The sequence below is a fragment of the Cheilinus undulatus genome, linkage group 19, assembly GCF_018320785.1.
Source record: "Cheilinus undulatus linkage group 19, ASM1832078v1, whole genome shotgun sequence".
Taxonomy (NCBI): Eukaryota; Metazoa; Chordata; class Actinopteri; order Labriformes; family Labridae; genus Cheilinus; species Cheilinus undulatus.
Genome location: NC_054883.1, coordinates 25,131,264 through 25,146,567, shown reverse-complemented (window position 1 = coordinate 25,146,567; position 15,304 = coordinate 25,131,264). Strand labels below are relative to the sequence as shown.

The following is a 15,304-nucleotide window of genomic DNA, read 5'->3' as shown; positions in this document are numbered from 1 at the left end:
ATCTTTTAATGTATTTAAAAGCACATTTAAAGGGGACATATTCTACCCTTTTAAGATAAGTTTATATTGGTCTCAGAGGTCCCCAAAACATGCCTGTGATGTCTCTTGCTGAAAAAAAAAAACACTCCAGTATCAGATTTTTGTATGTCTAAAGACACCTCTGTTTCAGTCCTGCTCAGAACGAGCTGTTCCTGTGTCTGTGCTTTTAAATGTTACTAAGCTGTCTGACTCCACTCCTGACCACACCCCTCTCAGGAAATAGATGTGGCTTAATGGGTGTGGATCAGCTGAGAGGAAGATCAGGAGAGGAGGGCGGAACTTTCTTCCAAGCGAGGAAGGCCAACTGAACCTGGGGGTGGGGTAAACTCCCCGCATGACATCATGAGGGGAAAATCTGAGAACGGCTTGTTTCGTCACACATTTTCTGAAAGGTGGAGGGGGGGGGGTTCTGGTACTTGAGGGGATTGTGGACAGGCCAGGGGCACATTTTGTTGTTAGAAAAGCCTGAAAAGGTGATTTTTGCATAATATGTCCCCTTTAAAAAAACAGTAATGTTAAATGTAGAGGTGTGTTCACAGAATCCTAAGCTTCAGATGCACCTCAAATGTGAGATCAGTCCTTATATCGCAGTCTGCCACAAGGGGGCTATTGAGACATTTTAGCTGAAAATTTCTGTGACTGTCATGCTGTCTGTAACTGATTTGACAATAACATGCTGTGTAGTTTTGAGTGGTAAAACTCAAGCAGGAAAACCCAAAACACCTGAAATGGAAAGTCGCCCCAGAAAGCAGATGCTTTCCTCAAGAATGAACTGATACATACGTGCTTAACATGCACCGTATTTGTAGTATTAGTAGTATCTAGTAATGGCTGAGAGGTGGATTTCTAAAAAATGGATGAAATATAAAGTCATTTCTGATAACATTGTTTCAATCTCAGTCATTTTTTGGAGTTGTTTTAATAGCTGTAGGGAGTTTATTAAAAGAAATACCACAACATGTGTTTTTCTTCTGCACGTGTCCTGAATTTGATAATGTTCCGGGTCCAGATAGGAAGATGTGGGAGGCCCAGTGTGGCCCACAGGATGATTTAAAAACTAAAAATATGTAATAAAATGGCCCTATTGACATAAAGATTGATTGATTGATTAGGACAAACTTAAATGATCTTAAACTTGATCTGATTTAAATATGGTTTCATGTACGCATGCATTTAACACCAGGGTAGTCTCAGCAGTTGCTGTTTGGCCCTGAACACATTTCAGAGCAGTCAGTAGCCGCAGAAGCCGGGTCATGTAATGGTCCACTGCCTCAAGGTGAGTCCACAAGCTTCTCCTATTGACACCCAAAGCCTCTGCATCGATCAGAATCTTACCGACAGGCCCGGAAGCTTCCACTCTGTCCTTTCTACCTCACGCTGAGACTCAGGAAGCCAATAAAGCTTTGTCTATATTCAAGCTTCAGAGCTGACAGGGAGATAGAGTAAATTGCTGAGGGGAGGTTTCCTTCGGTCAGACAAAATAAAAAAAGAGCCAGCTCCCATGCCTTGTTTCATTTACACAGACCTAAACAGATTCTTTAATCAAAGAGAATAGGGGAGTGCTTTGACGAAGCTGTCAGCAGAGAGGCTGTAATGAGGAGGCTGATTTGTTTAGACTCTAACACAATCACTTTTTTGAGTCCAGCAGTTGAGGATTGTCTATTGATGTTATGCGAGTACGCACCATTGCCCCTGATGGGCCTCTGATGGTCACCAACTGCCTTTCAAGTCTTTCAGCCACCAATTAATATTGAAGGTCAGGCTTTAGGGGGAATGTCATTCTGGGGTAGCAATAGATCCAGGGCTTCCTCACTTAGAGTCAGTGCATTCGAGCCTACGAACATTTCTTTAAACTGCTTATTAAACCACTGGCATTTACTGCAGACGGCTGACAAAAGATTTAGACATTCACACAGAATCATCTGGTAACTGTCAAACCAAAGTAGTAGTGTTGTACTCAGGACCACACTATCCAAGACCAAGACTCGCCAGAGACTAGAGAGCACTGAGTCCAAGACAAGACCAAGACTTTTAGGGGTCGAGACTGAGTCAAGACCGAGACTAAGACAAGACCAAGACCGTAAAAATCTATTTGAAAAAAACATGACAAGGTGGAACAGTTAAAGAACATTCTCTCTTCAATTTTAGTTTTCTTTTAAATCAGTTTGACAGATAAAAACAAGATGTCTGCAACTCTTTCAAAGCACAACATGCAAAAATCTCAAATCTTAACAAATTTGTTCAACTAACTTCATGTAAAAAATAAATCCTTGTATGTCTTTAAAAGTCACCGACAAGTCCAGAATTATTCTAAATATCTGAAAATGAGATGTTTATCTAGATCTGTCAGGTGAATGACGCCTAAAATAAGTGTACAGAGGTATTTCTGACTAGAAATAAGATGGACTGATGTCCAAGTTTTTGCAGGTGTAGTTATTTGTTGTTTTAGCAAGTGTTTGTCCTAATTATCACATTAATGAAGTTGAAGAATAGCAGATCAGTGCTGGTCTCGACCGGTCTTGATGGAAAATCCCGAGTCTGGCCAGTCTGAGACCGAGACAAGACCGAGTAAAAATGCTCTTGAGTCCGAGACAAGACCAAGCCATTCAAAATGTGGTCTTGTCTCAAGACCAAGACCATTCTCGAGTACTGCAACACTTCAAAGTAGAGTTAGAGGAAGAGTCCAGCAATACCTTTATCCAAGGTGTCCAACACTAAGACATGACATTACATGACACAGCAGAATACCATAGGATTCGATCCAGAACAATGCAATACAGGAGATCTATGTTGCAATATGACACAGTATGCGTTAGTTTTACAATTCAAGTAATCCCGTTATTAGTTACATTTACATAAAAGTAATCCGTTACAGAAAGTAAAATCCCAAATTTCCTCTCTTTTGTGGCTTCAAAAAGAGAGAAAGAAAAAAGGAAGCTCCTTGAAGCATCTGCTCTCTTTGTCCTTCTTTCCTCCTGTTTGCACGGTACAGTATGATATGATAAAATATACCACACTCCAATATGATATGATCTGATATACTAGGGCACTATGAAATACCCTTATAAGTACAGCTATGATTCATGTTCTGCAGCAGGTCTAAGGTCCAAGAAAATGACATACAAGCATCGATTTTGTAGGCAAATTTGATTACATTTATGCCGATGGCCTATACAGCATTAAAAAGAATATTTGCACATTTTATTCATCCCTTTAACTGTAAGGAAAAACGCTTAAAACACATGCTTAATTGCTTTGCCAAGTAATTATACAACACTATTAAGCAGTGTATTACAACTCCAGCAGGGTGTTCCATGAGGCAAATGAAGACACACTTCAAAATGTGGTTGCATCAGCATGAAGCAACTTGAAATTTAGAGTAAAATGCTAAGTACCAGAGTAAACAAGCAGCAGCGTAAAGTCAGGCATGACACTGGTTGACTCAGCCAGCTGCACTGAGAGGCAAAGACATGGAGAGTCAGGGAAAGAGACAAGATGGAATTTCACACTGTGTGTAAGATGACTAGATTTGTGGTGTATTTAATCCATTCATCTGCTTAAAAATCACACAGGAAAACCCCATCTCTAAGTTATGATTTCAGTCTTTTAGATTGGCTACACACTACATGATTTTATGCCAGGCATTGGGCCAGACTCAAGGCTTGTTGCAGTAGATTATTTGTCCAATCAATCCTCAAGTGTGTGCTGTTATTATGACTGTTTTCCAGATGGGGCTGCCTATGATCAAATATTCACAATAGCCAGTAAGGGCCAGCAGACTACCATCCGTATGCTGCATACTTTTAAAGCTCTCCATGCCATCTTCTCAGCCAAGATTTCATACATGTGATTCAACTTGATTTTTACTGTCTCACTGTGTAATAGAACAGTCTGCTATGGAGATTGAACGTCCTCTGTTCTTGTTTTTCCTCTTAAGTCACATTTGATCACATTAGTTTTCTACAACAACAACAATAACATCAACAATAATAATATTAACAACAACAACAACAACAACAATAATAATAATAATAATAATAATAATATTAACAACAACAACAATAATAATAATAATAATAATAATAATAATACTTAACAACAATAACAATAACAATAATCATGATAATAATAATAATAATTAGGAGTCTGGGTATCATCCTTGACAGCTCCATCTATTCATGATCATATCAATAATGTTACTCAGTCTGCATACTTCCATCTCAGCTACATGAATCCCCTTTGTCTGTCCCCTTTGTCTCCCTAAGTTTCACACTCTGAACACTTCCAGGATTTATAACTCCAACTTTTTCCTTTAAGGTCTCCCTCACAAAACTCTTCATAAACGTCAGCTAGTCCAGAATTCTTTCCACAATGAAGAAGTAATCACATCCCTCTCATTTTTCAGCTGCTCCACTGGCTCTCGGTCAGTTACAACATCGATTTTAGGACTCTGCACCTCACCTACAATGGCCAGGTCATCCATAACCTCGCCCCTCCATACTTTCCTGACCTCCTGCACATCAATATCCCTTCCTACAGTCTCAGGTCCTCTTTCACTATCTACCTCACTGTCCCACCTGACCACCATGGGATCTAAGTCCTTCTGCTCTGCACCCTACTTCTGGGACTCCCTTCCACCAGATTTCCATTTTCAAATCCCATCTAAAAACTATCTGGTATATTCAGCCTGATTGTTTTCCTTTTGGCCAGCCCACATAGTCGTTCTATTCACTGCTGTTTTTCATTTATCCTTTTTATATATTTATGAGTGTTATTTTAACTTTGCCTCATGCAGTGACCTTGAGAGACACCTATGAATAAAACTCATTATTCAGAATGTGGAAAAAGACATTCATGTAAGAAAACACACATCTTACAACTATAATTGGCAGTGTGACTGTGTGTCTGTGTTAATTAGCCACTTGCTTCAACTGTCCTCAATGTCTCTCAAAAGACTTCTTGGGTGTTGTGGTTCTAAACTGGTACCATGAAAAATCATAAATATGCACAGACTTGCAATAAAATCCAAAATTCTTGCGTCTTTCACTTCAGTTTGCACCCTCCCTGTCCCTGTCCCTGTTTGGGGCAACTGTGGCTCAGTAGGTAAGGGCAAGACACTTTGCTCCCACTGCTTCATCAGTCCTGTGTAAATGTGTATGGATGCGTTTGAATGGAATTAGCTAATACTGATGGCCTAAACTCCAAAGCAAACTCTGCCATAAGCGTGTGAATGTGGAGGAGTGAAAGGGTGTGCATAGGTAGGTATAACCTGTGGTGTAAAAATTTATAGTCACATGACTAGAAAAGCGCTAAAAAACTAAATTCAATTTACCATTACGTCATAAATATGTACAGATTATCTATTGCACGGAGTCATCATTCAGGGACTTATGCAGCATTTCATTTACCTCATAAGTCAAATGGCACTGCATAAACATATTTAAATATGAGTCCGTCTTCGCTCAGCCAGCATCACATGGCAGGTGGGCCAGGTGATGCTTTGTCAGAGCTCTACACTCTGCACTAAAAATGTATGAATAAGTCTAAAGGCACAGCTTTAATGCTCCCTTAATTGTCTTGTTGGCCTATGCAAATACACACCAGCACACAGAGATGCTGAACTCATATGTAGTTCTTTGGGAAAAAAGACCTCTTGCAATGAAAACTAGCATTTTTTCATTAAGCATCTAATGACAAGCACGGTAACATGTCCCAGCATAAATAGAGAAAAGATCAGTCTACTGTCTGTGAGGATCCATCTGTAAGGATGGTAAATATTACTTGACATTGCTATTACTAAGCTATGACCAGGAATTGAAACAGTCTGAGACTCTCAGCTTCTCCTTTATCCACATGTGGCACCATTACACATGACAAGGATATGGCTGCTTGTACAGGACTCTAATTTACTAACTGATAATATCAAAAAGTACCAACACTTATAAATATTCCAGCTCTACCTTCATATTGAACCTAAAGCTGCTGCAAGAGGAGGAGAGGCAGCATCCAAATGTTGCCAATGTTTCTGTGCAATTTAGACAGTCTGCAGTTATGAAACTACTTTTTCTTAGTAATTAAAAACAGTAACTAACCGAAACTTGAGTGCCATGGTTTTAAGGTTAGAGTTAGATGTTGAATGAAAGAAAAAATCTTATTCCCTTAAGATTTTAATAGAACATGATGAGAAATTAAAAATCTAGGATAATGACAATTAAAGTGAAAACATTAATATGGCCAGGAGACTTCTTCAACTTAAGATAAAAGTTACAATATTTCAAGAATTATGGCTGTTGGTTTTTAGCTTTGACTTGTTGTAGGAGACAGACATTGTCTCATGTATGATACACAAATATAAAGCTGTTTAGCTTAGCATGAAGACAACCATAAAAAGCTGATGAATTTGCTAAATTATATGTCTGTCATAAGGAAACCCATCCTGCAAAGTTTGAATTTGTACCTGGTCAGAGCAAGACCAGGCCAATCCGCATCAGTGTTGAGCACAACAACGCTTCTAGTTTTTTTTTTTTTGGTGGGAAAAATATATTCACTCTTCTCCTGACAGGCTTTTGCAAAAGTTTGATTTACTAGTTTATTATTAAATCAAAACATATTTTCCTGAGATAAATAAAGACTTTTCAAAGTGGTAAAATAATATGCCAGAATACAAGAAAATAACTTTCACAACACATTTTTAGAGTTCCCTGTGTTGCTTAAAAAAGTGTTTGGTTGAGCTTAACACGGTAAGAAAGGAAAGACCCTGTAATTCTGAGCCAGGAAAAACCCTCCATCTACAATAAAAGGTGAAGCAGGTCAGGTGATGTAGAAGTGCAGAGTTCAATAACTTCTCAGACTGGTGGCATGGGTTAAATACTGTGCTTTGACTTTTACACAGAACACAAACACCAGCCTTCTGGGTGAAAGAGCATTTTGCCAGAGGCCTGAAACAACAAGGACTAACAGCTCAGTAGTCCTGACCAATCACAGCACAGTGAGGCGGGACTACGCAGAATCCCCTTGAGATAGAAATATATATTCTTTTTAATCTCCACCACTCTTCACTGAGCGTTTTTATCATATGCAGGGTCTTTGCAGAGAGACAAAACGGCTCGCTGGCCTGCTGGCTGTCATTGTTGAGATCCTCTGGGTCACCGTCTCTCTGGGGAGAGGGTGACCTTTGGGGATGGGTCTAGAGATGGATGTTTGGGTGTGCATGTGCATGTGCACGCTGGGAGATGAGCTTTATCCCGCTGAGGAACAATGTGGTCAGAGGTCAGATTGAACATGAGGGGGCCCCACTGAATCTATCTCTGTATTCAGTGTGTGGCTGTGTGGGTTTGTGTGATCCTTTATGTGTGTCTGAGTTTATGTTTGTATTTCTGAATGAGTGCCTGTGTACTTTATCTTCATCAATGTCTAATATACCTGTAAAAGCAAACATGTCTCCCTTATCTAGGGACGATTCTGGTGACTTTTGTTGGAGCAAAGCTAGAGAAACAACAAACGATGATGAAAGTGGAGATACACACAGTGTAGTTGAATGTGACTAAAGACAGGGAACCATTTTTCACTGGCATCACGCTCAGGATATTGTTATAATATCATTCTTCTCTGTTCTAGGTTTTGTAAGGAATCTTCCAGAATCATTTCCACTCACCGTTTCTGTATGATTGTATTCATGTGTGTTTTTAGAGTAAACCAAAGTAGCAAAAAAAGATGATGTGAATCAACAGTACTGGAGTGTACAGGGTGGGGAGACACTCCATATCAGAATAAACACAGACTGTGTTCCTCTCCACTCCATGTCTATGTGCAGGAGGATCTGCATTTCTGTAGTCTGCATGCAGCTGCCTATACACCCACTCCTGCTGTTTCTCTCAATGCTTATGCACAAGCCAGCTTTCATTGGTATCTTACTACTATAGTTGGCGGTGTGTTTGTCTGTGTGTCTGTCTGTATTGATTTACACACCACACAGTTGCTCCAATTGTCCTTGATTCCTCTCAGAAGACTTCTTGGGTGTACTGGTTCGAAACTAGTGCCATAAAAATCATAAATATGTACATATTTGCAATAAAATCCCAATTTGTTGCACCTTTTGCTTCAGTTTGCCCCCCCCCCATCCCGCATCATGTCACTTCCCCTGTGTAACACAAATGGCCATTCAATGCTAGAGACGAGATGGCTCTCGCTCTCCAGCACACACTCTAAAGATGGACAGGGCTCATGTGTCTGTTTTTCTTTGTAAGTGAGAAGTTTAAATATGTGTCTGTCTCTGTGCAGCCAAGTGGTGTGATGCTTTGTCAAAGCTCCACAATAAAGTGCATGCTCTGAGACACTGTAAAAAAGTCAATAGGCACAGCCTTAATGCTCCCCTTATTATGTTGTAGACAAATCCCCACAGACTCTGAGCCATTATGCAGTTACCAGGCAGATTGGCTTTATTGCATTAAGCATCTAATGAAGAGGATGGTAATAGCACTGCATTAAAGAAAGACTAGCCTACTCTCTGTGAGAACTGATGGAGGTGCGCTGCAGTTTTTAAGACTGCAAACTTTCCAGAGATCAGGAAACAATTCCACCTCTGCATGACTTTAAAATAAAGGATGTGAAAATAAGGTTGGTAAATATTCCTTTGACATTGCTATTACTAAGCCATCAGTCTGAGACTCTCAGCTGCTCTTTTCTCCATGTGTGGCACCGTTGTACAAAACAAGGATGTGGGTGTTGCAGTTGCTTCCTTAGAGGGGCTTATAGACCCTGTAAAGTGAAAATAAATCTGTATTTATGTTTGTTGTATGACAGGTCACTGTGTTATGAACCCCTAGTTCAAATTTCAGTAAAAAAAAAAAAAAAAAAAACATCTCTAAGTTTATGAAATTAAGCTTCAAAATCATGAAAAATGAGGCAGTTAAATCTGCTCCAGGATGGTGTGGGGATATCTGTTGAATAAGCTGAAGCCACGCCCATTCCAGAGAAATTGGATCCTCTCAAATATAAAAAATGTTACAATCTGAATGGAGGAAAGCTTTCACACTGTTATCCTGCCCCCTGACCTAATGAACAGAGTGCTCTGCCTGGCTCTGTTCGAAAAAAGAGACTAAGTCCATTTTCCGGCTCAAATCTCGGTTATGATACTTTCAATGATCCATAGACCACTGTGGCTGATAGATTTGCCAAATTTACCTCACAATGAACAAAAAAACAGCATTTAGCTGACTGTTAACTTTCAATACAGGAAGTGACATCAGCTAACAACAGACTTTACTGAAATGAACTGCTCTGGGATTTTAAATTATAGTGTGACAGGGGCGGGGTCATTCCCTACTGTGCGCCTGTGACATCATTAGCCCACATATTTACCCTCCCAAATTAAACCCAGCCAGGAAAGAGGGGAAAAACCTTCTAACGGTCTAAATCCAAAATACAGCAAGATGTAGATCCCCTTATGTAGAACCTTGTTCCAACACATTTAGTGTTAAGACAAAAACTTTGGAATTCACTTTACAGGGTCTTTAAACAGACACATTCATACAACCATTTCTTTAATTAAACACACTATCTGTTATTCTTAATATTTGACATGGATTGTCAGAATCTGTGCATGGTTCTATTTCAGGTATGGCCTCCCATGCAGGGTTCTAGTCTGTATAAACAACACTGTCTTACCCTATATATATATATATATATATATATATATATATATTAAAAATTTTTTATAAAAAAAAAAAAAACTCACCATATTGCCAAGCACTAGCAGGAAGTATTATCTTTGAATTGTTCTCAGTTCCTATATTGGTCTGTCTCCTGTAGGTGCTGTCAATGTATGAGATTATGATCTTCATCTGAATCTGAATTTCATCAGTGTAGCAGATCTGAACTTCTGTAGACAGACGTCTGTGACACATAAATCAGCTGACATACATGCACAGACACAGCTGGTCCATCATTATGACCTGTCCTGAGGCTGAACAACCAATGGCAAGTTGGAAAATAACTATGACTGCACTTTCGATTACACTCCTGCTTGAGGTGGTGTATGCATGAGATTGTGTGTCAGTGTTGGGTAGAGATATGCTGTGTTTGTGTTAGTGTTGCTGCAGCACTTAAGTGCCTCTAGTGGACTATTAAATTCTAGTGGGAGGAATATTACCAGATATTTCAGGAGAAATGGAGATCAAATTATAGCAGCTCATATAATATCTGTTTGCAAAGGTGGGTGTTAAAATTTATCTACTCTTCTTTTGCCTACACGAGTAATTTTGTGTCTCTAAAGTATGCATATACAATCTCACTGTATGCTTGTGTGAGTGTGAGGTTGCATGTCCAAGTCTGTGTGGGTGTGTACTGCTGTTTCCATGTGTCTCAAGTGTAAGTGCTAGCTTGTACTGCGTTAACCTTCAGGGTTAAAACAAGAAGACCAGTGATTGTAAAACGATACACTTGCTGGTAGGGACTTGAATTGTTGATCGGTTATTTTTATGATTGTATGCATGCACCCACAGACCAGGAGACAGAATTCACGTGCAATTAAGCTTAAAAAATAAATAGAGAGAAAATCAAATGAACCACTCCTGGAGAGAAATTAAGTTAGAAAAACTGCCTTTCTTTTTCCTTTGCATTCTCTCTAGAATTCATGCCTGGAGTCCTACTGGACTGTTAAAGAGCGCTCAGATTGAATACAGAATATATTTGGCATGTGAAAGAGCTTGGGACCAACAGCCTTGGTTTCTGCATAGTGAATAGTAACAGCCTCTGAAGAATATTCAAGCAGTGAAAGTTAAATGTTGAAATTATCCATGAAGTAAAATTTTTCATCTAAACAGACACTGACTTTGAAAGGGGACATTAAACATGAAAAAAAGGAGGCTATTAGCAATCAAAACCCATATAATTAGAGCTGGGCACACGTCTACTGATCTGTTATGCCATTAATCTTTTAGAATTGGTGTAAAGTTTTTGTATTCATTTTAAATATGAAAGCTAAAATGAAAAACAGTCACAGAAACCTTTAAATTCTGTTAAATTAAGTTTCTGTTAATATCATGTTCTATGTATGGTTAAAAGTGTGCTGGTGGTCTAATGGGCGCATAGATCGTGTCAGCCGTCTTGGTTGGATCTGAAATTAGCTGGAATCATTGGAATCAAACCTCTGTAGTGACCTGCAGAGGTGGGCAGAACTACATTTGAACTGTCTCTGTCAGCCTCTCAACAATCATCACAGACTGAGAGCTCAATGTTATAACTAGCAGACGTGAAAACTTCGGCAAAAACGGATCACAGAGACTTTATTAAATGCCACAAAAATCCCCATGCAAGAAGACAGGGAGAGACTCGAAAACAGACTTCCGCATCTCTACCAGTGCAACCTATAGACTTTCTTTTACAGCCTATTTTCACAAATACATGTACAACCTCACATATTCATCCAGACTCAACTACAAGCTCTCCTAAGGCTGTGATAATTGAGAAATACTGGAAAACAACTGCAGCTCTACCATAAAGCTAAAGAGATGAGGTTTTGGTATTACTGTACCTGTGACCAGCTCTTTGATTTCCACATCTCCGGTCTTCCTCAGCAGGCGGACCAAGGCAGGAATTCCCCCACAGTTCTTTAGGGCGACTTTGTTCTCATCGTTGGCCTTGCCGTACACCAGGTTTCTCAGAGCACCACAGGCGCTACGGTGAACCTCGCTCATCCTGTGGTCCAGCAGGTCCACCAGCAGCTGGATGCCTCCCTGCCTGCGTATCTAAAGATCACAGAAATGACATCACCTGGTAACTTATTTATCTCATTGAAAAATAAAAAAATGACAAAAATGAATAAATACACACACATAGATATAGATATACGTAGATATAGATATATATAGATACAGATAGTCTCACAGTTAGTAAAATGGAGATCACCTGAGTGCAGTGAATGCGTCTCAGTGACTGTAGTATAAAGACACCTGTCTCTAGAAGGTCAAGCCAGTGTTTAACCACTATTCCTGGCTACCATTATACCATGAAGACAAAAGAACACTCCAAGTAACTTGGAGAAAAGGTGACTGAAAAGTATAAGTCAGTGGATGGGTACAAAAAGGGCTCTGAACATCCCTCAAAGTTCAGTTAAATCCATTATCAAGAAATGGAAGGAAAATGACACGCATAAATCTGCCTAGTTAAATCTGGACTACAGTTCACCAAAAGGCACGTGAAACTCCATGGTCAATTGGAAGAAAGAGAGCTTTATCTAAGATTTATTTTTGGCCTTTTTGCCTTTATTTGATAGTACAGCAGATAGAGTCGGAAACAGGGAAGAGGCAGCAGTGCTGCGGGACTCTGTGTCAGTTTTCATCTGGAAAACCCCATCCTTTGAAAAAAAAAAAAAAGAAAAGAAAAGAAAGAAAACTTCCATTTCCCCTCCCTCCTCTCAGTACCAAACTGCTGACTTTCTGTGCATTTTTTGAAATCCTGAAGTGGGCAGAGTTAGTTCTGAGCTGGGGGTTCACTTACACTTTAAGGTAGGGGGTAAAATGAAGCACACAGAGAAAGCTACACAGAAATGGTTTAAAGACAACAAGGGGGAAGTTCTGGAGTGGCCAAGTCAAAGTCCAGACCTCAATCCAATAGAGCATTTAAGGGTGGACTTGAAAAGGGCTGTTCACACCTGATCCCTGTACAACCTGAGAGCTTGAGTAGTTTAGCAAAGAAGAATGGAGTACAATTGCAGTGTCCAGATGTTTAGCCTGATTCAGACCTATCCACACAGACTCAGTGCTGTGATTGCAGCCAAAGGTGACTCTACTATATACTGACTTGAAGGGGGTTAAACATTTATGCAGTCACTTATTTAACATTCCATATTTTTATTATATTAACATTACTTTGTAGAAATCTGTTTTTACTTTAAGTAGAGGTTTTTATTTAAAAAAAAAAGTCTATAATACTGAGCTTGACTGATTTATAAAATCATTGAAATGGTGAAACATACAAGCGGTCAATATATTTTACAGGCACTGTATATACAGTATATATACGGTAAATGCACTCAAATAAAAAAAAGAGAAAGACAAATAAGCCATTCAGCATAGATAAACAATTGTACTTGAATTCTGTGTAAAGATGAGGCAGTCAGGAACCTTTACACCCAGTAGGGATTTTGATAAGGGCACTCCGGTGTTTCACATAATGTCTTCCCCCTGTTGCAACACAACGTCTTCTCCACATGCTTGATTCTATTTAAACCCTCCAACCTTGCTTAACCACTGCAGGGATCTTCTTTGGCCTTAGGGGGCCAAGGAGCTTAAAGCAACCTGTGTTTAGTCCAATCACCAGGGGAGTGGTGCTAATCACCAGAACAAGGCTGCCCTGATCACTAGGAGACTGAACAGACTATGAGAAAGGCAACTGGTGTTTGTGGGAAAAAGAAAGTATTAAAGGAGGCCTGCCTTTCAAACTTTGCTTTCAATTATTGTTTTGGTTCTGCAACAGGCTGAGATAATCAACCAGATAAAAAGGTTGTTGTGATCTGGAGAGATAGAGATGTCAAAAACTTCTTTTTTTTATTGTACATGTATGGCCACTTTTGCATTATTTGCTCAGTTATTAATCTTCCACATCAACTGACCTTTTTACACTGAGGAAACATACCTAGAGTTTGAAACCTCCCTCACACCTGTTCCTTTTTTAAAAGTCTTTGCTCGCTTCAGACTTCACAAAGCAAGTGCCAGAGTTTGAAAATCACTTTACTATTACAGTCTCTTCCTATCATATCAAGGAGGCCATGGGTTGTTCTATAAACTCACACTGCAGGTTAATCTGGAACAACACAGATTGGATCAATCCAAGAAAAAATTGAACCACATCTTTCCATCATTTTTTAAAAACAACTAGAAGAGATGCTGATGGCTAGAATCCCAGAATCCCTCATGCACTTCTTTGAAACTTCCCATCTTGACTGTAGGGGGCATCTAGAAAACTACTGGACAGGCCTTCACTAACTGCCAGGTTCTCATCCACAGAAGGTTGACTTAACATGCATAAAAAGTCCCCAAATTTTGTACACTCATCAGTCCTGGTGAAAAAGTTGTATTCTGGTGGTTTCGTGTTAACCTTGCAAAGCAGATGGATTCGTCCTTTTCCATGTTTCTCACTGGTGAATCTATCTTGCAAAGCTCCAATTTGAACCATACGTGCCCTGTTAGAAAGTGACCAATCAGCGTTGAAGAGCAGTACTTTTGGGTGCAGCGTAGTTGTGATGTAAGCAAGAGGCAGGTGCAAGTATGGGGGGAGAGATTAGCATGGAAGCTGCTAAAGCATCAGTTTTATCAGAAATTGACAACATTTCTTTGTTAAAAGAAGAACAAAGAACCATACTGAGTTGTTTTCTTTTCAGAAACAACAGAAGTCGTGTATTGACATGTCTACAGTCTCCATGGTTTGCGTTCTTCAGTTTTTTACGGAGTTTACTCCTTCGGTAGAGGCGCAGCTTGTGGCTGCCAGATTAGTTTTATGTATGACCATCACAAAAATTACCAGGGGCCCCAAAAACACTTTTTCTAGCCTCGCCCACTGCATTAAGCATGTATATGAATCATGACTCCACAACAAAAAAAGTCCATCAACACTATAGTCTAAAATGTACAGGAGGTGCACTACAAACAATTTTTGGCCAAATTTTGCCACTTTTGGGCCAATTCAGTTTTTTACATTTTCATGAACATGTCTGAGGGATATCATCTGGCTGACTCCAGAATATTTTTTCCTCATTCTTCACAAGATGGAGCTCTTAAGTTGTGCAAAGTGTGAGTTTGCACAACTTAACATAGGGCATAGCGGTTATTAGAACCAAAGTTGGAACACTTCTTTTTTCCAAGTGTGCCAAAACCAATGATTCTCTAACTTTTTAGTGCTGATATCATTCATCACCAAACTTCACACAGATGATCAACCATCAAACCTCTTTTAATTCATGCACTAAATCTATAAATTTATCACAGCGCCCCCTACTGCCAAATGAAAACATCTCCTTCACTTTTCCTCTTTAATCCTTTTAAATTCAGCCTCATGATCTTTGGTCTGCATATGCATTATGACCATATCTACAAAAAAGCCTATTGGACCCATGCCACAATCCCTACAGGAAGTCCACCGGGGTCATTTTAATTTCAAAATAAGGCTATTTTAACGGTGCTACATGTCTTAACCTAAAGTACATTCTTCTGTTATTAAAAATGTTCTGGGAAGTCAAAAGTCAATCACTGAACACACCTACATTCAA

At 39.5% G+C, this 15,304-nt stretch overlaps 1 protein-coding gene across 1 annotated transcript in view; it reads right to left on the bottom strand.

The window, feature by feature from the left end:
- Positions 1-15,304, bottom strand: part of ctnnd2a (catenin (cadherin-associated protein), delta 2a) — a 395,533-nt gene that overhangs the window by 114,108 nt on the left and 266,121 nt on the right. Inside the window, exon 14 of the mRNA XM_041814718.1 lies at positions 11,573-11,786. Coding sequence (XP_041670652.1) covers positions 11,573-11,786 — 214 coding nt within the window. The remainder of the gene's footprint in view (positions 1-11,572; positions 11,787-15,304) is intronic.